At 39.4% G+C, this 21,606-nt stretch overlaps 2 protein-coding genes and 2 long non-coding RNA genes across 6 annotated transcripts; 1 reads left to right on the forward strand and 3 right to left on the reverse strand.

The window, feature by feature from the left end:
• Window positions 1-1,937: 1,937 nt before the first annotated feature.
• Window positions 1,938-7,825, reverse strand: LOC149678297 (macrophage mannose receptor 1-like). 2 transcript variants are annotated; one of them, XM_089836288.1, is made up of 17 exons: window positions 7,807-7,825; window positions 7,646-7,748; window positions 7,243-7,439; window positions 6,497-6,668; window positions 6,281-6,427; window positions 5,698-5,826; window positions 5,324-5,484; window positions 5,136-5,259; window positions 4,823-5,073; window positions 4,574-4,751; window positions 3,860-4,024; window positions 3,693-3,800; window positions 3,506-3,628; window positions 3,302-3,412; window positions 3,054-3,224; window positions 2,295-2,333; window positions 1,938-2,148 (listed from the first exon to the last, which is right to left on the reverse strand). In XM_089836288.1, the coding sequence occupies exons 2-17, from the start codon at window positions 7,698-7,700 to the stop codon at window positions 1,949-1,951; spliced, it is 2,331 nt and encodes a 776-aa protein (XP_089692414.1). In that variant the 5' UTR covers window positions 7,701-7,748; window positions 7,807-7,825; the 3' UTR covers window positions 1,938-1,948. The 2 variants fall into 2 exon arrangements, with proteins under 2 accessions (XP_089692414.1, XP_089692413.1); XM_089836287.1 differs by having other exon boundaries at window positions 7,646-7,819.
• Window positions 7,826-8,656: 831 nt separating this feature from the next.
• LOC149678298 (MFS-type transporter SLC18B1-like) lies at window positions 8,657-13,205 on the reverse strand. Of its 2 annotated transcripts, none has more exons than XM_089836289.1 (13): window positions 13,026-13,205; window positions 12,523-12,618; window positions 12,157-12,230; window positions 11,939-12,089; window positions 11,814-11,882; window positions 11,664-11,751; window positions 10,691-10,830; window positions 10,278-10,376; window positions 10,113-10,207; window positions 9,948-10,043; window positions 9,188-9,259; window positions 9,008-9,101; window positions 8,657-8,805 (listed from the first exon to the last, which is right to left on the reverse strand). In XM_089836289.1, the coding sequence occupies exons 1-13, from the start codon at window positions 13,140-13,142 to the stop codon at window positions 8,722-8,724; spliced, it is 1,275 nt and encodes a 424-aa protein (XP_089692415.1). In that variant the 5' UTR covers window positions 13,143-13,205; the 3' UTR covers window positions 8,657-8,721. The 2 variants fall into 2 exon arrangements, with proteins under 2 accessions (XP_089692415.1, XP_089692416.1); XM_089836290.1 differs by lacking the exon at window positions 13,026-13,205 and adding an exon at window positions 12,745-12,921.
• LOC149678299 (uncharacterized) lies at window positions 11,268-12,081 on the forward strand. The gene is made up of 3 exons (XR_016366055.1): window positions 11,268-11,510; window positions 11,601-11,732; window positions 11,806-12,081. It is a non-coding gene; the product is annotated as an uncharacterized LOC149678299 (long non-coding RNA).
• A 1,939-nt stretch (window positions 13,206-15,144) lies between the features above and the next one.
• LOC149678300 (uncharacterized) lies at window positions 15,145-21,601 on the reverse strand. The gene is made up of 4 exons (XR_016366056.1): window positions 21,512-21,601; window positions 16,089-16,160; window positions 15,910-16,003; window positions 15,145-15,289 (listed from the first exon to the last, which is right to left on the reverse strand). It is a non-coding gene; the product is annotated as an uncharacterized LOC149678300 (long non-coding RNA).
• Between the last annotated feature and the right edge of the window lie 5 nt (window positions 21,602-21,606).

Raw genomic sequence — 21,606 nt, forward strand, 5'->3', positions numbered from 1 at the left:
ATAAACGATTGTCTGAATTCATTATTACTTTGTGAGTAATCTTGCATACAAATCAATACACAGTCATATGTTTCGGATACATTTTGCTAGAGGGGGTTGGTTGTTTCAAATTCCAAAATTTGGTTAATTGTACTATTTCTTAATGATTTCTAAAAGTGTGCGAGTCCCTGATTTTTAGGTTGCGAGTCCCGGGTTTTTTTAGGTTTGCGAGTCCCGGTTTTTTTTAGGTTTCCGAGTCCCGGTTTTTTTTAGGTTTCCGAGTCCCGGGTTTTTTTAGGTTTCCGAGTCCCGGGTTTTTTTAGGTTTCCGAGTCCCGGGTTTTTTTAGGTTTCCGAGTCCCGGGTTTTTTTAGGTTTCCGAGTCCCGGGTTTTTTTAGGTTTCCGAGTCCCGGGTTTTTTAGGCTGCGAGTCCCGGGTTTTTTTAGGTTGCGAGTCCCGGATTTTTGTAGTACTCACACAGGCCTAAAGTTATTTGTAATATTTATTCATTTCTTCCACAATTTCATTAATCACGATTGAAACTACAGCTCTCTTTTGAACCATCATCAATTAATGTTCAATTTATTATTTCGATCTTGTAGAGCGTCTAGATTTAGCAGTGGACATTTAATTCCACCTGTAATTAGACTTGGTCAATTTGAAACGATGCAAAGTGTACCTAATTTGTTCGTTACTAAAAGTGATCGTGAGGAAAAGATCATTAAAGCTCTCACTTTGGGAAACATCATGCTTGAAGTCTACATTTTGGCCTTTGGAATTTTTATCTCGTTTATTGTTTTGTGCTTGGAACAAGTTCACAAAGTCAAAAGCGAGAAGAGGAAGATCAAACGGAACAATTTATGGTGAATCGGTAAACGGTAAAAAGGGCATGGATTTGTATAAATGCTAACGTATATTGGATTCCCATCTCTTACGTTCCACGAGGCATTTCGCTTAGGCGCCCGTTTCAGCAAACTTCCAACCCCCTCCCCCATCCCCAACCTTGTAAGTGTGAAGTTCGTATTTTTTTCTCTCTGCGCATGGGCGAACAATAATACCACTTTCGTGCTAAAATATGATAAGAACTATTTAGGCCTACTCATCAGGCTTTTTAACATTTTATCCGAAAATGGTTCATGGGAAATATTAATTTTTATGAAACTGTGGATGGCATTTTTTTTATCTCTTTAAGAAATCGGGTTCAAGGGTCAAAAAAAAGACGAATTTTTTGGTGGAAAAATTGTGGATCATTATCTTTGAGTATTTAAATGCAGCTTTCGGTAGCGTTCTTTAAGGTATGCTTAATTTTATAATCACCTTCGAATAATTTTGAAAACGTGTAATATGAAATAGACGGATTAGTCTAATTACGCTTGGAATAACAGCAATTATTTCCTACTGGATTGTTAAGTACGTGATTTAATGTTGCAATTATATGCAGTTATTATTATTATGTTTAATATAAGAAACCATGGAAATTTAGTGTAAGTGTATTTATGTATCTTAGTCTTTATTAAGTCTTGGTATAAAATATGAATATTTTAAAATTGAATTTGAAATATAAAGTCACAGTAAAGAAGGCATTGGCGGTTGGGTAAAAATTATTTTAAATACATCATAAACACGTGACAGAGGAAAGGTGTGGTTAAAAAAAGCGCAGTTCCTTTTATATCGAATACTAGGCCTACTACCTCGGGGAGTTGGCACTGCAATCTGACGCAAAACAAGGGCTAGGTGTTCATGTCACAAGTGGCGCACGTGTGCCTGTGACGTATTTTAAATAATTTGTTCCCACCCTCCGATGCCTTTTTCACAGACCCTTTAAAAAATCCAACTGAGATTTTAGTAGATTCAACTAAAAATTGGAACGTTTATAGTCTAACAGAAAATTTATTTATTTAATTACGGAGTAATGTTACATTTAATTTTTGGAAAGTTGCATAATTTTACTCCATAATAAGAGTATATATTAGGTATCACACATTCTATTGGTGAAACTCAACGAGTTTCCATCTGATGTTTCGAACAAGGTGTTTGTGAAACTGTGACTTCTTGACACAACGCGTCGTCGCGTTTGTCTTCTGTAGACCCAAATTGTAACTCCGACCGCCAATACCACAAGAGCTAAAACAATTAGAACTGGAACCACCACTATTGAACTTGATTTCGCTAAGAATTTAAAAACATTATGAATTAAATCGGAATCATAAGATTGTATCTTGTAGTCTCTCTAAGTCTCCGTGTTACGAAAGACCTCTTACGTGTCAATCCAGAGACTTATGGAGTACTACTATTATGGTTTTACCGCATCTTACCTTCGTTTTGTTCATGATTTACGAGTTTTTCTTTTCTACCTATGAAAGGTCATATAAAGAAATGTATAGTTAGAAGTGCCTTATACTTGCACAATGCAACATGCCCAGCGGTCCTATAATTCCTTTAAAATCCTATATTTTTGAACCAGCCCTATTATATCCTATAATTTCATGAAAAATCCTGTAATATCCTTAATTTTTGACTTTTTCGAAGCATCAAATTTATCGAAATTTAGCTCTTTTATCGATATCACATTTGACTAGACACCGAAATTTCTGAGCTCAGGATTTTAAGGACTAATTAATCTAAATTATTTTCTAATTGGAGATCAGAAGTAGGAATGGAGAACGGAACGGTTAGTATTTACTTCAGTCCGGCTCATAGACCAGTATAGAGCCCCTCCCTCCAACACGTAACGAAAAGTTTAAATTATCTTATTGGCTGACTTAAACTACGTTTTGATGACGTTGCTGACGTGTACGGCGAAAAATACGTAATTCCTTTTTACCTCTGTCGCTATGACCCTCCCGCCTCTTCTTTCAAACCCCCCCTTCGTCCCGTGGAAGGGGGTCCGGGACTTTGACGCGAACCCAGATTACTAGTTCTGTTCTCCATTCCTACTACTAAAATTAAATCTATCCCTGGTAATATATTATTCCTTTATATTTAGAAAAAGGCCATTCTTTTAAGGTGTAATGTTATGTTACCTGAACTTTTAGTTTAAGCACAGAAAGATATTTATTTGTTTGTTTTCATACCAGTTGTATTGTATCGGTAGACTGACGCTGTTTCAGTGAAAGTAAACCCGCTTGAAGGTGTCGTAAAAGGTATTCGACGCCTTGTAGTACTTGTCGATGTTATAGCAGGCAGTTGTCTTGTAGAAGCAATTGGGATTGATGGAGCTGTAGGTATTGAAGCCTCCGGTTTCACTGCAGAAACCACGGTATATCAATGTTGAAAAAAAAAGCCCCCTGATTGAGTGATTAGGCTTATTTTTAGAACATACTTTTTGGTACTTGACACAAATATGGCTTCAAATTGTTGCACGTTTTTATAGCTTCGAATAGACGAGATAGAGGAGTCCATTGGCTGCAAACCGGTTTTAAGTCTGAGAAGTCTGTATTAAAGACAGAATGCAATTGTTACGAATAGAGATAAGACCAAAGAAAATATTCTAAGCTAATTAAATAAACGTTACTAAGTGACCAACCTGTTCTGCTAATCGTGCAATTTAAAAACTCGTACGGGTTTTCAATTTCTAGACACTCGCTGATTGATGGGGGTCTCCAAATCGGGGAATTCACAGGAGTCCCATCAGTCCATTGCCAAACACCTGTAATGAAAGATTCATATTTTAAATTAATTTCAAAACATACGTACGCTATTTCATACTGAACCTTCTTCATCTCTGTAAAGTCCAATCCAAAATGATTCGGAGGTAGATATCAATTTAGTACGCAATTTTTCAAGTTCGTTAAGATTATGCAGGTTTGCCAAAGAACCTCCTGGAAAGAACCTCGCTCTAGTTCAGTGAACAAGAAAAAAAGAGACAAGTTGTTGTTACCATTTGCTGCGCAGGTGCGTTTGGCTTCGTACCACGACTTCTTCTTCTGCGCATCCTTCTCCAAGTAAAAACAGTTTTCCGTGCCAACATCGATCCAAGAGACCGTATCCGAATATGGACAGGTCGAGTTCAACGTGTTAATAGCGAGGGATGTGTCGATTGAGTCTGAAATATCATGAAATTGTTTTCAGTTTATCTTAATTGAAATTCCGAGGTCTATAGAGCCGCTATTTCACTAGTATCAGAAGGGGATAATAGAAGAAGGATGATACTCTGTATGTAACATGATTCTTCCCGGGCTCATGGCACCATTTTTGTTTGCTCTCCAGTTCATCAAACTTCAGATGGGCATCGCACCGTGCTAGGGTGAATTCTTAACTGATTGACCAGTACTAAATCCTCGTCAAACAACACACAAACCTTGATTGTCTTGACGTGGGACAGAAATCCACAAGCGCATGCGCCTTGGCAAATAGTTAAGCAGCGCTAATAGAGTAATGATGAGGGAACTATTTAGATCGCGCATGTGATTCGGTTTAGTAACATTGCTCCAAATGTAAAATGATGTTGGGAAGAATCATGTTACAATTATCCCGCGCTTACACGTATCTCGAAGAGAAGTATTATAAACTTCTGCCAATACGAAATTTTAATATTACGGCATATTGACGAAGCGGAAATGACGTCACCAATCAAATTTCTTTAGATTCTTACCCGTAACGTTTTTAATCTCGCAAATGAATCCTGTGACGAGATCGCAACCGGAACTCATCCACTTCCCACGATTCTTTTCAAAAACTACGCAACGAGTTTGGTTACTCTCTCTAGGTTCCAAAATTTGCCAGTTAACGAAGGACAATGAATCTCCATTACTCCATTTAAGCAAAGTCGACTAATATTTAATATAAAAATGATTTAGAATCCTTTGAATGAACAACGGAAGTGAAATTAAATTAACTCTACCTCGTTGTCCGATAATCCAATCCAGAAAAGCGGTGACTCGTAAGTCCAAACGAGGGTCTGAACAAATGATTGTTCAAATCCATCAACAATGGATGCCAAGTGACCACCATCCGCTTTGCAACGATTTTCAGCTCTTTGCCAATCCAGCGTTTCATTTTTAAACACCTTGTAGCAAGATTTACCATAATGTTGATAACCATTTACTTTGCATACCGATTCGGGTATTGTTTCGGGTTTTGGCAATTTAGGATCTAAAATTGAATAGTATTATTTACAAGTGTATTAAAATTGCCTCGCAATTGTATATTTTTACCTGGTAACACTTGGCATACGAAGGGTTTAGCTTCGGAGCAGTTGGACTCCGTTGTCCATTTTCCTGGTTTGTGTTTATTTATGCTAGCTGATACGCACAGTTTGATATTACCAGCAATATGAAACTATAATGAAATGGAATTTCATTTGATGATGCGGATTTTCAAAAACGTTTCTCGCTTTACTTACTTGGTTCACTGACAGTTCGTTAAAGGCGCGTGGTTCACCTTCGTCCCAATTATCAAATCCTTTCAGGGCAGTGACGTCAGCCCATCTAAATTCGCCCAACACTCTCTTTAACCCAATCCAAGGTTTCGCTTCGAGTCCACGAAGCATTGTTGTAATTTCAACTTTATCGTTGAATATAACAAGAAAGGCACATAGTTAAATAGGGCATCTTTACCGGATGTTTCTGATAAGCCTGGCATAAATTAAGAGTGATTTTCTTTGGGAGATTTTGAGTAGAAAATGTTCTGTGAAATTTTTCCTTCCGGGTCAATGTATTCGAGTTATGATTGGAGTGTTTTAGGGAACTTTTATTAGAGCTTGTCGTTGGATATTACCTTGTTCGGCATTCGAGTGAACCGTCACTAAACTGCCTTCCGTATGAAATTGCTTGCAAAATTTGAGAGCCTCTGACCAACCAAGCCATCCGGTTCTATTAAAACCAAAGGCCTTCCTGCACCAATTATCTGTAAAAACAGAAATAGAAGTTACATTAATAAACGAAGATGTAAACTTAAAATTGCGTTGATGACGCAGTTTTGAAATGTTAGTTTGTTAGAAGTTTTGAAAATCCATATCGAAGTTCTAACTAATTTACTACAAATGCTTATTTAGAAGGCTGCAAAGTTACTTTCACGCATTAAGAAGGTTTTCTCTAATCCGTCGCCATCTTGAAAAATGGTGGTCATAAATGTATATCTTAGCCTTTGACAGCGCCTCACCAAGCATCTTATTACGAGAATCAACGACGTTGCACCTACCTCACTTCATGACAAGCTCTCAGTAACCAGTCACAAATTTGTGACTGTTAACTTATGGAGCATATCTTATGAACTTAGCCTGTTCATGTTAGTGAATAAAAGCATTCTACTCGCCTCTATAAAACCTGTTATTTATCGCTGTGAGGGAAGCGTAACTTACTATGTTTTGTCCATCCTGCATTACATTCGCCTTGGACTGTTACTGCCTTAGTCTCGTTTCCCGTAGTAGTTGTTGGAGGCGTTACTTTGCAGATGTACGAGAAGTCAAGGAAGTTTCCGCTGAAGCAATCAGTCTTTGTCCATACACCTTAACGTAGTGAATTCGGTTAAACAATGTTCACTGAAACCGAAGCGTGTTTAGTTGTAGATAAAATACCTCTTGAAACGTAAACACATTTTTCAAAGGCATTTTCGACTGTTGAAGATTCTAAGGTGATCTCATCGCTATAGTCCATAGTGGTATTGTCAGACCATCGCAATGGAGAACTTCCAATCGCATTCATACCGATCCAATAACTGTCTTTAAACCATAACTCTTGTTTGGCGATCTAAAATATCAGATATTGGCATAACAGACATTGAATATACAGTAAGGTTGGATCGTGTTCCAGAAATGGTTTTGTCATAAGCCTATCACCATAAAACCGTTTTTCAGTCCATTTTGAAGTTAACAAAACGGTTCATTTGACTTAATATACTTTCAGGGATAGATTGAATTTTAGAAGTAGGAATGGCGAACATAGTAATCTGGGCGCGCGTCAAAGTCCCTGACCCCCTTCCACGGGACGGAGGGGTATGAAAGAAAATTCGGGTCATAGCGACAGAGGTAAAAAGAAATTACGTATTTTTTCCGTCCCTGTCAGCAACGTCATCAAAACGTATTGTTTAAGTGAGCCAATAAGATAATTTATACTTTTCGTTACGTGTTCGAAGGAGGGGCTCTATACTGGGTGTCTATGAGTTGGACTGAAGTAAATACTAACCGTTCTCCATTCCTACTTCTAAAATTAAATCTATCCCTGGTTGAAATAATTTTTTACGAGTTTCCTTTTCGATTTTTCAAAATCAGAATATGCCAACAAAGTTTTAAATTTGAGATAGATTACAATTTAGTTGACTCACGCTTTCTTTGATAAAATCCCATTCGGCTTTGGAATGAAACGAGGCAAGATGGCCGCCATATTTAAGACAATTTTGCTCTGCCGTATGCCAAGATATCATGTCGAACATGCTCTTGTAAGTGAAATAACAATTTCCATTGTAGTGGTATCTGTGGTAATTAATCGAGTGTGGCCCACATGGGAGCTTCTCCGTCGAAACTGAAAAATAAAATTTGGACGGTAACAAATATGGCTCGATTGAATAAGAACTAGAAAAAGGCCAAGTACCTAAATAAGGTAAAATATTGATAAAAATGAAATATGAAGAATGTAGTTGAAATATGAATGAGTGGACAATAGAAAATAGAATATTTGTTAAATCACAGGCATATGCAGAATTTTAGCTATAATGGTCCAACACTTACCAAAATTAATAATTACGGAAAAAGCAATAATTATGCTTATACGGTTGAAGCCCATTTTGAAAATGGTACTATTATCCTTAGGAGACTCGCCCGTTAATGATTTCTATGAATAACCACTTATTAGTAAGCGAAGTACTTGTACTGGAGCAGTTGTTTATCACCAGGACATCCGTTTATGCGGGGGTAGCTTCCTATTATGTTTCAAAGCTGATTAGGCCGAGTTAGTATTAATCGAATGGTTCCTTGCAGAGACAGGGTGGAACGGGTCAGACTTGTACTTATTTTGAGCGAGACATGGTCGTATAAATGACGTCATAACAATGTGTATGATAAATATCAAATCTATGACATGACGAATCTGAGAGATTCATCAGAAATTAAGTACTCAAAATAAATGTTCGTTTGATCTCCTCTACACTGCATTCTTAAGAGTAATTGTCCCTCGTGGTGACTTAAAAAAACACGGGGTAATTTTGTCATCGAATTATAGCAAAAAGTAATTATTGGCATATTAACTAACAGCTTGCAACTTCGTTCTAAGATTAAATACTATCAACATAAGTTCATAAGATATGTTCCATAAGTTTGTCACTGATAACTTAGAAACTGGAGCTTGTCATGAAGTGAGTGAGGTAGGTCATAGATTCAGGGTAAAGCGACGCTTGGTGAGGCGCTGTCAAAGGCTTAGTAATGGACTGCTAATCCGCGTGTAGTCAATTCTATTGTTTGAGATCATGTTCATCATCACCTTGAGGACAGAGAGATTGGGCGCCAAAAAATACGTGAGATTTTTATTTACCACTTGGGGCCGCTAGTGGCTAAAAGTTCAAGGTTATCGAATTTCCCTTTATAATCCTAACATAAGTGTTTTTCATTTAACCCTCTTAATTCTTAAAAATAGTATCGATAATATTAAAATTCAGGGAGTCTTTCCATTGTTTTTGATTCATAACTTAAACTCTATTATCTTTCCCTATCTTTGAAAAAAGTAGCTAAAAAAACTTGAAGGCCTTTTGAGCATAAATATTTATTTTCTATAAAACAACAAACGTTTACAAGGTAATGTAAATGGTATCTTATCGCGTACTCAAAGTATCTTGGGGAATTTTCCTTGTGTCATTACGTTTAGCAATGATGTTGAAAATGATTTGAAGGAAAATCTGTAACGAAACAACAACAAAATACGAGTTGACATAGGTTTAGACCCAACATAAGGTATATGGATTATGGACAACCAAGACTTAGGATAGCGGCTGTCCACATACCAAATGTTCAGTTCTAAAACAACACGTTGGTCAAACAATAGACTGTATTTTACGTCCGGTTTTTAACACCAGGGTCAAAGAATTATATTGCACTTACCCCTAGTAAGACGAGAAGTGCCCAAAGTGCCACACCATTACGATATCCGATGTAATCAATGAAAGTACCTCCTACCATTTCTCCTACCATCACGCTTCCGTGAAAAGCCGAACAATAGATCATAAATCAACTGAATTTTGATTTTTTTATCAATAAAATTGTTTGTTCTTAAATACTTACCCCATATCAGCGAAGCCAACGTAAGCAGCTGATACTACTGAGCTCGCCATGTTTTCCGATGGACATGATTTTCTGTTGAAACACGCGATTAATTAAAAACTACGGTAATCTATATCTATATAAATCCTGACTGACTGACTGATTGATTGATAATCAAAACCCAGCCCAAACCGCTTGCCCTAGAAGGCTGAAACTTTGCAGGAACGTTACTCATAAGTAGTAGGCGCGTACTAAGAATGATTTTTCCAATCCGCCACCATCATAATAAATGGCGCCCAGAAATGTAAAAAAAAAAACTTCTCTACTCAACAAAGTCCGCGCGTTTCAACCGATTTCACAAATATTTAGTACACTGGTTTCCTTTAACCTATAGACGGGCTGAATGGGTCTTTTGGGTTCGATTTGTTGCCATCTTTTTAAATGGCGGCCAGAAACTTAAAAACCCTTCTTTATGGAGTAATGTCCGCATGAAAAGTAATAAAAATATTTCCCGACGGGCTGACGGGCAACGCCGAGTGCCTTCACTTCTAGGGTGCTACAAAAATATTAGTCAACAGTAAAATCTACCCATTCTTTATATCATTTTGATGGAAGTTACACGCGTGCGCCGCAGCTAGTATAATATAAAAAAGAATCTAAACAGATTTTTTTGACAGTTATGCTTTTCAGTGTGGTCTCGTTAAATATTGATCCCTGATGACTGATTACTATCAATGGCGTAAGATATTATTTTACGATTGAACCCATGCCTGACACTTACAGTAATTGAATTTTGCATAACAAGAATGTTGAAATTGACATTGCAGATACTCCAGCGCCACATAAGACCAATGAAACAATGACGATGGGTAGCATTCTAGAACGAAAGGTACAATGTTAGTTAATTGCTTAAGGGTCCTTTTTTTACTAAAGGCCTGTAACTTGCATTAATTGTTTTGGCAGTCCTGGAATGGGTCCAAACAGAACCAATCCGCAAAGAATAAGACCATATCCAATAAACAAAACGGTGTTATAGCTTCTCTGAAAATTGATATAACAATAACAATCTACCTTGAACTGATTTAGTGAAATTGATAGGTCATAAACTCACTGTTTTGTCTGATATAAGACCCCATACTGGATACGTTATGGCTTGAACTCCAGTTGTAGATAGTATTACACCTCCAACAGCGGCTGGAGTCAAGTTGAACTGAAATGAAACAAAGCCGAGTGAAAACAATACTCCAAAAACTTGTTGAAACGAATATTTTGAAATCCCAAAATTATTCTGAGTCTGATCATTTGACTGAAGGTTCAGATATTGAAATTTTTCCTTCCAAATTTAAAGGTATTGTAAAGAAGGCATAAGTGGGTGGGTAGAAATTATTTGAAATATTTCACAGACACCCTGTGACGCCAAAAACAAAAACTCCACACCAAGTGAAACTGGACACCCGCTGGTGCCTTTTTTAATGACCCTTCAACCATCTTTTCATACGCTACGATTATTATTAGAGTTCTAACCTTTCTTAAGTGAGGTTCGATCATACCACCAAAGAAGCCGACTAGTGAACCAAACAAAGTCATGTGATACAAAAAGGGTATCAATGATACAGCGAATGTCTTCGACAGAAGGCCACATACTGTAAATTCTTCATTATGATCTGTAATTGAAAGCATAACGAAAAAGACCTTGTTTGAAAACAATATTTCATGCGAAGCACGTTGCATCTTAAAGAAGTTGCTCATGTTAGAGGTTTTGATTAATGTTTATATACAGGGTGTTTGTGAAAAGTCCATCAATAATGAAAGAGCGTATTTATTGGGCCATTTTGAGTCGAAAATGTTCTATGACATTTTGCCGTCCGAGCCACGGTTTTCGAGTTATGATTTGAATATTTTAGGGATGACCCCTTCATTAAATTAGCGCTGTCTTTCAATTTCTTAATTAAATTTAAGGGGTCATCCGTAAATTACTCCAATCATAACTTGAAAACAGTGGCTCGGACGGCAAAATGTCATAGAACATTTTCGACTCAAAATGGCCCAATAAATACGCCCTTTCATTATTGATAGACCTTTCACAAACACCCTGTATACAGGGTGTTTCTGATAAGTGTGCCATAAATTAAAGGGTGTGTTCTTTGTGTCACACTAAGTGAAAAGTCTCATAGAACATAGGGTCTAAAACATTTAGTTTCGGAGGTAAGGGCCCCAAAACATTGACCCTTAAAACACGGAAGTTCAACATGTGGAGGAGTAAGACATATCAGCGTGCCCATCTTGTTAATGAGCGTTTATCTAGCACAACTGTACTTTTAAAGGTAGAATTGTGCCTAATCTGGTAATGAAAAATTAGTTCAAAGTGTAATAGCACAGAAGTTTCCACTTAATGTTTCTTTTATTCATACCAAGCTAACATTGTTATTTATAGGTATTGTTCAAAATGTCCACTCTTGTGCTATTACACTTCTTGTGAGGACAGAAAAAACTTTACCTTTTTTGGATAAAAATAACGTCATGAATACGCCTTGGACAAGACATAAGCTGCCCGAGACAGCGAACGGTATGTAAAATTGATCTACCTAATGAATATTGAAAAACATTAGCTTAACGGTTCTGGCACAATTTCATTTCAGTTCATTACTTTGTAAAGAGCTCCACCTAACGGAGCTGCAATAGCGATGGAGACAGATAACAGAGCTTCCAAAACACCCTTAAAATAATTTTTATTGAATACCGTTGAATCATGTTTTGAATTAAGATGCGTACCATAGCTGTGGAGAGGTGCTTCATTGGCGTTTCCACATTAGCGATAACAAATACAGATAAATCAGTTGCGGCAATACCCAATCCTTGAACCAATCTTAGAGCGATGCAAGTCCAAATGTAAATGGTGTTGTCTGCAATTTGATCGGTGAAACTGCGTCACAAAAGGAACAGGATAATTATGTACATTGTTTAGAATTCTAGATCACCAATTTAAATACCCAAATGCCAATGAGGTGAGTCCAGTAATAAATAAACCACATACTAGTTGATTTTTTGGTGATACGTAATTCATCTTTAATATGTTATTTACAATGAATGTAATTTCAAGGGATTTTTTACGTTAACCAGAAGTTCATTACATGTAGTACAAGAAATCAGTAGCTTACAAGGCACAACGGGAGTCAGTAATTGGTCGAAACGAAGTACTTGTGAGGTACAATAAGGATTCAGATGCTGAGAATAAATGCTATAGCTTGCTGTTTTGCTTAATTGTTGTAATGTCAAATACCAGATAACTTTGGAATGAGAAGAACTAGAGCGGTTGATTCTGATACTTCTTGTAATGAACTTCTTTTCTTACATACCAACCAAACTTGAGCGTAAACCGCAATAATGGCTACAACCTGAGTTATTCCCATGATAAAACCAATTAGAAGACCCGATATTCCTCTGGCCTGACACTGAAAACAAATGATAACTTATCGATATGAACTACCACCCTTGAGGAGTACGACCTCGGCCATGAATTACGTGCCAACATAAGTTCATAAGATATGTTCCTATACTTAGTAATGATTGAGACTTACAGCAAGAGCTAGTTCGAGAACGACGGAAGCGAGAATTGACTCCACGACGTTTTGCAGTCTATCGTACTTTTTAGTCTGTACTAAGCCTTTGACAGCGCCTCACCAGGAGTATGTCGCTTTACCCTGAATCTATGACCTACCTCATTCACTTCATGACAAGCTCCAGTTTAAGTTACCAGTGACAACATTAAGGCCAACATATCTTATGAACTTATGGTGCCAAAGAACCCTCTTTCAACAAAAAGATGTAGAGGTCATAGTTCAAGCCGAATTATTCTTACATATCGTGGATAGAATGAAGATAATATGAAAGCAGATTGAAATGTGAAATACTGCGAAGCCGCTAGTGACATTATCAAGAAAACTATCTTTGTTTTCTTTCGCTCTTCGCCGGGCATAGTTGGTATGCTAGATACACAACTTGAACGTTCAGGCAAAAGCTCCGCCGTGCCATAGTCCGATTTCATGACTCAGTTTATTCTTATTAATCTTGACAAGAGGAACCGGCAAATGACTCTGAAATCTTAAATTTAGAATTCTAATTTTATTTACACATTACCGGAACTCCACAGGGTATTTATCATAAGTCTGCCATATATTAAAGGGTGTGTTCTATGGGTCAGACTGAGTGAAAAGTGTCACAGATCATGGGGGTCTTAAGCATTAGTTTCGGAGGTACAGGCCCCCAATAGTTTGTTGTTTCCTAAAACAAGGAAATTGACATACATGTGGAGGAGTAAGACATATCAGAGTGCCCATCTTGTTTAGACAATTTCAATAGCCTCCAATCTAAGAAGGTTAATGATTCTTTTAATAGCAGAAGGGTACGTTTAAATGTCCAAGTGTGCCGGCTGTATTTAAATGCAGTTATTGGTTATTATGAACCTCAATAGTATTAGATCAGGTATGGTTAATTAATTCACGTTAAATTTGGTTATTTGTGACAGTATTAGTTTGGTTAGGTTTGCGTTGGTTATTTGAACCTCAATAGTATTAGCAGGTAGTAAAGTTAAGTTAGGTTGGATTAGTTGAACCCCAATATGTTTTTTTTACGTTAGGTTGGGTTAGTTTTTTGGTTATTTGAATCTCAATAGTATTAGAATAGTAATAGTTAGGTGAGGTAAGGTAAACTGTAGGATTAAGAATTGTTCAATACGGCAGCCGCTATTTCTAAAACGGAAAAAGCTACTTCCAAAAATGGCAACCGCTATTGCCAAAAACGGCAACCGCTATTTCCAAAAACGGCTGCCGCTACTTCCAAAAACAGCAGCTATTTCCAAAAACAGCAGCAGCTATTTCCAAAAACAGCAGCAGCTATTTCCAAAAACAGCAGCAGCTATTTCCAAAAACAGCAGCAGCTATTTCCAAAAACAGCAGCAGCTATTTCCAAAAACAGCAGCAGCTATTTCCAAAAACAGCAGCAGCTATTTCCAAAAACAGCAGCCGCTATTTCCAAAACAGCAGTTTTCAACACCGCTGTCTTTTTTGGAATACCGTCTGCTATTTCGGGAACTGATGATACGAGGTACACCCTTTTATATCTTCTCCGATAGCAATAAAGAACAAATTTCCTCAACAACAGACTTTGATTGATAAATATTATTCTTCGCAATTATAGTTGTACTCACCCTGAAGCCGTAACGTTTCAAACACGATAACAAACAACAGTCATGCGAAGAGTTTTACAAGTAGAAGTAAAATTTACCTCTACTAATTGTTTTCGACTTACAGTACAGCGGCTTAAGCTATAAAACATTACAGGTGTCTCTATTTTTGAAACTCTGCTCGACAGATACACGGAAAGAGAAGAAGTAACACAGAGTAAATAAACTAAAAAAACCAGAATTTATTACACTAAGGTCAGCCACTATCTTCAATGCTTAGTTTCACTTTCCTTCAATGGAAATTAATTTTTTTTTTAATTTGAGATTGAAACTCAAGGTCTATAATACCAGTTTTTCCGCAAGCTTTTTCGATAACAAATTTTAAACTGTTTTTTTAATTAATTTTTTTGGCTTCCGTTAACGATCCCACACCTACCTTTAAAAATTGCCAAACGATTATTTCCTGCCAACGCGATGAAGTTCAGATGGTCGTTACGATAAAAACATCAAAAATCTTAATTATTTTAAAAGAAAAATTGAAGTTGTATAACATTATACCAAGAAGTTATATCTAGTTTATAAGGGAGAAGGTATAAATTCGCGCCACATTTTTAGCTCTTTATCTCCAGTCCAAACGTATAGTAGGTCCGGAGTTAATCCCCGCCGCCTCTAAATTACAACCAGCATCTCATTGGTTCTTGAAAACTCACGTCTCGCGAGCCTAAATCGAATCTCTTACGCGCGTGATCGAGTGGGCTATGCCTACCTTAACTTTACCTCTCTAACGAGCCTTTCGAGCATAAATATTTATTTTCTAATAAAACAACAAATGTTTACAAGGTAATGTAAATGGTATCTTATCGCGTACTCAAAGTATCTTGGGGAATTTTCCTTGTGTCATTACGTTTAGCAATGATGTTGAAAATGATTTGAATGAAAATCTGCGACGAAACAACAACAAAATAAGAGTTGACATACGGTTTAGACGAAACATAAGGTATATGGACAACAAAGACTAACGTTAAAAGTAACCATTCGGCCAAAGCAGGAATGCATAGATTTCTTCTACTTGGAATCTTAAACTGGTAATTTTCATTGCCTTTCTGCTTAAATTAAAGGGGAGGAGTCATAGAAACCGTCATCCCTGACGTCATGCATAATGTATTTTAACTAAATTAACTTAGAAACCACGTGATATTGACCGAGACTACCGTCGAACCAGAATGAAACCAAGTTATCTTTGCGTGTTCTGAACGAGTAAACCTAGGGTCAACGTGCTATATATGCCAATAGCCAATTAAACGCTAGGAAGAAGGAGTGGGCGGTTTAACAAATTTTAAGCCCTTCCCATTACCTTAAGTCTGATAACAGCATGGGGTCTATGGCCTCTTAAAGATTACAAGTAGAAGCAATCTATTTATTTCAGACGAAAGTCATATCTAACAGTCTTAGTTGTCAACCTACCAAATGTTCAGTTCTAAAACAACACGTTGGTCAAACAATAGACTCTATTTTACGTCCGGTTTTTAACACCAGGGTCAAAGAATTATATTGCACTTACCCCTAGTAAGACGAGAAGTGCCCAAAGTGCCGCACCATTGCGATATCCTATATAATCAATGAAAGTACCTCCTACCACTTGTCCTACAGTCACGCTTTCGTGAAAAGACAAACAAAGTCATAAATCAATTGAATTTTGATTTTTTTTATCAATAAAATTGTTTGTTCTTAAATACTTACCCCATATTAGGGAAGCCAACGTAAGCCGCTGATACAACTGAGCTTGCCATGTTTTCCGATGGACATGATTTTCTGTTGAAATACGCAATTAATTCAAAACTGCCGCAGGGACAGATTTAATTTTAGAAGTAGGAATGGAGAACAGAGTAATGTGGGCGCGCGTCGAAGTCTCGGACCCCCTTCCACGGGACGGAGGGGTATGAAAGAAGAGGCGGGTCATAGTGACAGAGGAAAAAAGGAATTAGGTATTTTTCGCCGTCCCCGTCAGCAACGTCATCAAAACGAAGGTTAAGTGAGCCAATAAGATTATTTAAACTTTTTGTTACGTGTTGGAGGGAGGGGCTCTATACTGGGTTGTCTATGAGTCGGACTGAAGTAAATACTAACCGTTCTCCATTCCTACTTCTAAAATTAAATCTATCCCTGATATAATATAAAAAAATCTAAATAGATTTTTTTGACAGTTGACAATTAAGGGTGTTTCTAATAGGTCTGCCATAAATTAAGGGGATGTTCTTTGCTCTATTTTGAGTCGAAAATGTTCTGTGACATTTTGTAACTAGCGGCACTGTTTTCAAGTTATGATTTAAGTATTTTACGGATGACTCCTCAAATGTAATTAAGAAACTGAAAGACAATGATTTACAATATAATTAAGGGGACATCCCTAAAACACTCTGTTGTGTATTGACCGCAAGGCGGCGCTCCAAGATGAACATCACGTGATAGAGTGATGTAGAGTGACAGAGCGAATGAAGAGACTAAGCTATATAGACGTTTTTCTAAGTCGTGAATTAATCATTCTCAATATCTTTGTTGTAACTCAATCAGTATTAAAGTATGTTCGTTAATTAAGTACCTGTGACTTTTACTAAACACGAAACATAACATTGGCGACGGAGTCTTTCTTTCCTTCGCGGGTCCGTTTTTTTTTCCGTTTCACGCTACCGCTCGCGAGCCGAGGCTTAGGCCTTCCTACGCCGTTCTCGTTTTCCGGTAGGCCCCTCTTGTGGTTACTGTTCTGACGGTACGTGTTACTTCGAGTTGCGCAATACGATGGCAACTTTTGGCCATATAGAAGAATTTCGCCCCGATGCCTCCGTGTCTTGGCCTGAATACCAGGAACGTTTGGACTTATACTTCTCCGCGAATACCATTACTGATGCTGCAAAGAAACGGGACATATTTTTATCGGTTTGTGGGCCTGCCCTATATTCGATAATTCGCTCTCTCCGTTCGCCGGCCCTTCCGAGTGCCGTGTCCTACACCGACTTAATCGCTACGGTCTCCGGTCATTTTGCTCCTGTCCCTAGCGAGATCCTTTCTCGTTTCAAGTTTCACAAACGGGATCAGCTCCCTAATGAGACTGTGGCCACATTTATCGCCGACCTTCGTCGTCTATCGGAACATTGTAATTTCGGCACACACTTGGACTCTATGCTCCGGGATCGCTTGGTTTGCGGCCTCCGCGATGACGCGATTCAACGACGCCTTTTAGCTGATGCTACGCTCACCTTAACCACTGCTACTGCTCAGGCTTTAGCGGGGGAAGCCGCTACGCACAATACCCTGGAAATTCGCGGACTTCAACATCAAGCAAGTAACACGAATTATTTCAAACCTAACGAGTCAAATTCTTCCCGAAAGAAACAAGCACCCACTCGAAAGTTCACTTGTTATCGATGTGGCGATAATCACGAGGCTGACCATTGTAAATTCAAATCGGTAACTTGCGACTACTGTAGGAAAACGGGTCATATCGCTAAAGTATGCCACAGTAAAGCTCATGATATGAAGAAACCGAAGCCTAAACATAACCGCAAGTTGCATAACGTTGAAGCTACTCCAACTAACCCTGAAGTCACTGGTTCTACTTCCATTACTTCCCATGCACCTGAATATGATACACCTAGCTGTTTTCATAATATATACAGTCTTTCATCTTATGAAGACCCGCCACCTTACGATCTTACAGTCAAACTAAATGGCTTAGCTCATTGTATGGAAGTCGATAGTGGCTCAATGCACTCGATTATCAGCTCTGCCACTTATGTAAAGCTTTGGCCTGTCACACCACCTGCTTTATTACCTGTAAACGATCAGCTGCTGCGCACTTGGACTCTTGAGAAGCTGGAAATTATAGGCTATACTGACGTTTCAGTATCCTATAAGTCGGTGGAAGCTAAGTTACCTCTGGTTGTCATACAAGGCAAAGGTAAATCTCTCATCGGCAGAAGTTGGTTCAAACGCCTTGGAATATCTGTTATCCAGGACCCACAACTTAACCGACTTGAGATGGTCTCTACCGAGTCAATCCTACAAAAGTACGACCACTTATTCCAAAACAAGCTGGGTACCTTCAAGGGGCCACCTATTTCCATAAAAGTGGAGAAGAGGTGTCCGCCACGGTTTCTAAAGGCCCGCCCAGTGCCCTTCGCGTTGCGAGATCGAATTTCGGATAAACTGGATGAGATGACAAAAAAGGGTATCCTAGCCCCGGTTTCATATTCCGACTGGGCTACACCAATAGTTCCCGTAATTAAACCGGACGGAAGTATCCGGGTCTGTGGTGATTACCGTAGCACGGTTAATCAGGCTATAATTCAATTTGTTTACCCGCTACCCACGGTAACGGACATATTGACCACTGTCAATGGCGGAACAATTTTCTCAAAACTGGACCTAACGGACGCCTACTTACAACTCCCAGTCGATGAACCTACATCGCAAATGCTGACCTTGAACACTCATAAAGGGTTATTTAACGTCCTGCGACTACCTTTTGGCATCTCGGTTGCTGTGGCCATTTTCCAGAAAAGAATGGAAGAACTTTTATCTGGTATTGACGGGGTCATACCATACCTGGATGACGTGTTCGTCCAGGGAAGGGGAATGGAAGATCACAATAACCGACTCGAACAGGTTCTTCAGCGTTTCGATGGCGCGGGTATTCAGCTTCGCCGTTCGAAATGTAATTTCGCCGTAACCGAATTAGAACTATTAGGGTTCAAAGTCAATGCGAATGGTATACAGCCTACCCCGGAAAAGGTGTCCGCCATACATAACTTACCGGCACCGCACGATAAGACGACCTTGCAAGCGTTCTTGGGGTTGTTGAATTTCTACGGCTGTTTCCTAAAAAATCGAGCTGAGACCCTTGAACCGCTACACCGGCTCCTGCAAAAGGAGACGCCCTGGTCATGGACAGACAGCCATAGTAAAGCTTTCGAGGCAGCTAAAGCCCTTCTACAAGAAGATGACTTGCTCGTTCATTACGATCCAAACCTGCCGTTGACTGTTACCTGCGACGCATCCTCCTATGGAGTGGGTGCCGTTTTGGGCCATATACTTCCCACTGGCTCGGAAGCGCCGATCGCATACTATTCGCGCACCATGACACCCACGGAACGGAACTACAGTCAAGTCGACAAGGAAGCTTTGGCCATAGTGGCTGCCATAAAGAAGTTCCATCAATTCCTTTATGGTCGACACTTTCGAATCTACACTGATCACAAGCCACTATTGGGGTTGTTAACTCCCACTAAACCGCTTCCGCCCATGGTTTCACCACGGGTTATAAGATGGAGTCTCCTCTTATCGGCTTACAATTATGAACTTGTTTACCGTCCGGGAACCAAAATTGCTAATGCTGACGCTCTTAGTCGGTTGCCGGCCGCGACGCCAGACGTTGAGGTCCCGCAACTCTCCGAAGTCCTACTCTTGGAGAACGTCCCGGTCGACCGCATCGACGCGCTTACCATAGCCGCTCGACCAAGTCCGACCCCACCTTATCTCGCGTGGCCTTGTGGTCTCTCAATGGATGGCCACCTACCGTACCAGAGGAGCGATTTCTTCCGTACTACCGTAGACGCCACGAAATAAGCGTCCATCGTGATTGCGTCCTTTGGGGTTGTCGAGTCATTGTTCCCGAGGATCTGCGGTGCGACGTTCTTACAATCTTACACGGTTCCCATCCAGGAATCGTTCGAATGAAGGGTCTAGCCCGTAGTTATGTATGGTGGCCAAATCTGGATAGAGCGATCGAAACTACCGTACAAGCGTGCGACACGTGTCAAGAAACGCGTAGGAACCCTCCGAAGGCACCAATTCACCCTTGGGAATGGACTAAAAAACCATGGTCTCGATTACACATAGACTTTGCCGGTCCGTACCAAGGCCAGACGTTCTTCTTAGTCGTGGATTCTCACTCTAAATGGCTCGAAGTTATGCCCGTGACTTCTTTGTCCGCCAAGACCACTATAGCGAAACTACGGACTCTCTTCGCTACGCATGGTTTACCAGACACCATTGCTTCAGATAACGGAACCACATTTTCTTCGGAAGAATTCCGCACGTTCCTACAATCGAACCTAATTCGACAAGTATTCGTCGCGCCATACCACCCATCGTCGAACGGACAGGCCGAACGCATGGTGGCAACTACCAAAGAGGCTCTCAAACGAATCATAAGTGGCGACTGGCAAACCAGATTAGCCCGTTTCCTATACTCACAGCACACACTTCCATGCACTACGACAGGGAAATCACCGGCCGAATTATTAATGAATCGCCGCTTAACTTCGCTATTGGATCGTCTTCACCCTGATTTAAATAAAGCTATGCGTGAGAAACAACAGGAGGTAACCTCTGCGGCACAGACCCACACAAAGATTCGGTCGTTTTCACCTAACGATCCAGTATATGTTCGCAACTATACGACCGGCCCTCGTTGGACCCCAGCTACCGTAGTAGACGCCACGGGTCCTCTCTCATATCGGGCCGCCACTATGGACGGTACCGTTATTCGACGACACGCGGACCAGATTAGACAACGGGTTGACTCAACCGCGCATGAAACGCCTTCCATGCCCCCAACTACCGCACGATCACCATCACAACAGGTCGACTCGCCCCGCGATACTCAACCTGCTCAATCCGACGCGTCAACTAATGCCGAATCTTCCGCGTCAACCGCAGTTACTCCTCGCCGTTCCCTACGTCCCCGGGTCTCTCCGAAATATCTTGCTGACTTTGTCCATCAATTATTGGGGGAAGGAGTGTTGTGTATTGACCGCAAGGCGGCGCTCCAAGATGAACATCACGTGATAGAGTGATGTAGAGTGACAGAGCGAATGAAGAGACTAAGCTATATAGACGTTTTTCTAAGTCGTGAATTAATCATTCTCAATATCTTTGTTGTAACTCAATCAGTATTAAAGTATGTTCGTTAATTAAGTACCTGTGACTTTTACTAAACACGAAACATAACACACTCGTAACATTTTCGACTCAAAATCGAGCAAAGAACATCCCCCTTATGCCTTTCAGTGTGGTATCGTTTAATATTGATCCCTGATGACTGATTACTATCAGCCATTAGCATAAGATATTATTTTACGATTGCAACCATGTCTGAAACTTACAGTAACTCAATTTTGCATAACAAAAATGTTGAAATTGACATTGCAGATACTCCAGCGCCACATAAGACCAATGAAACAATGACGATGGGTAGCAT

The sequence above is a fragment of the Phalangium opilio genome, unplaced genomic scaffold (genome assembly GCF_054372755.1).
Source record: "Phalangium opilio isolate 3A_F unplaced genomic scaffold, DU_Popi_V2 ptg000042l_1, whole genome shotgun sequence".
NCBI classification, from domain to species: domain Eukaryota; kingdom Metazoa; phylum Arthropoda; class Arachnida; order Opiliones; family Phalangiidae; genus Phalangium; species Phalangium opilio.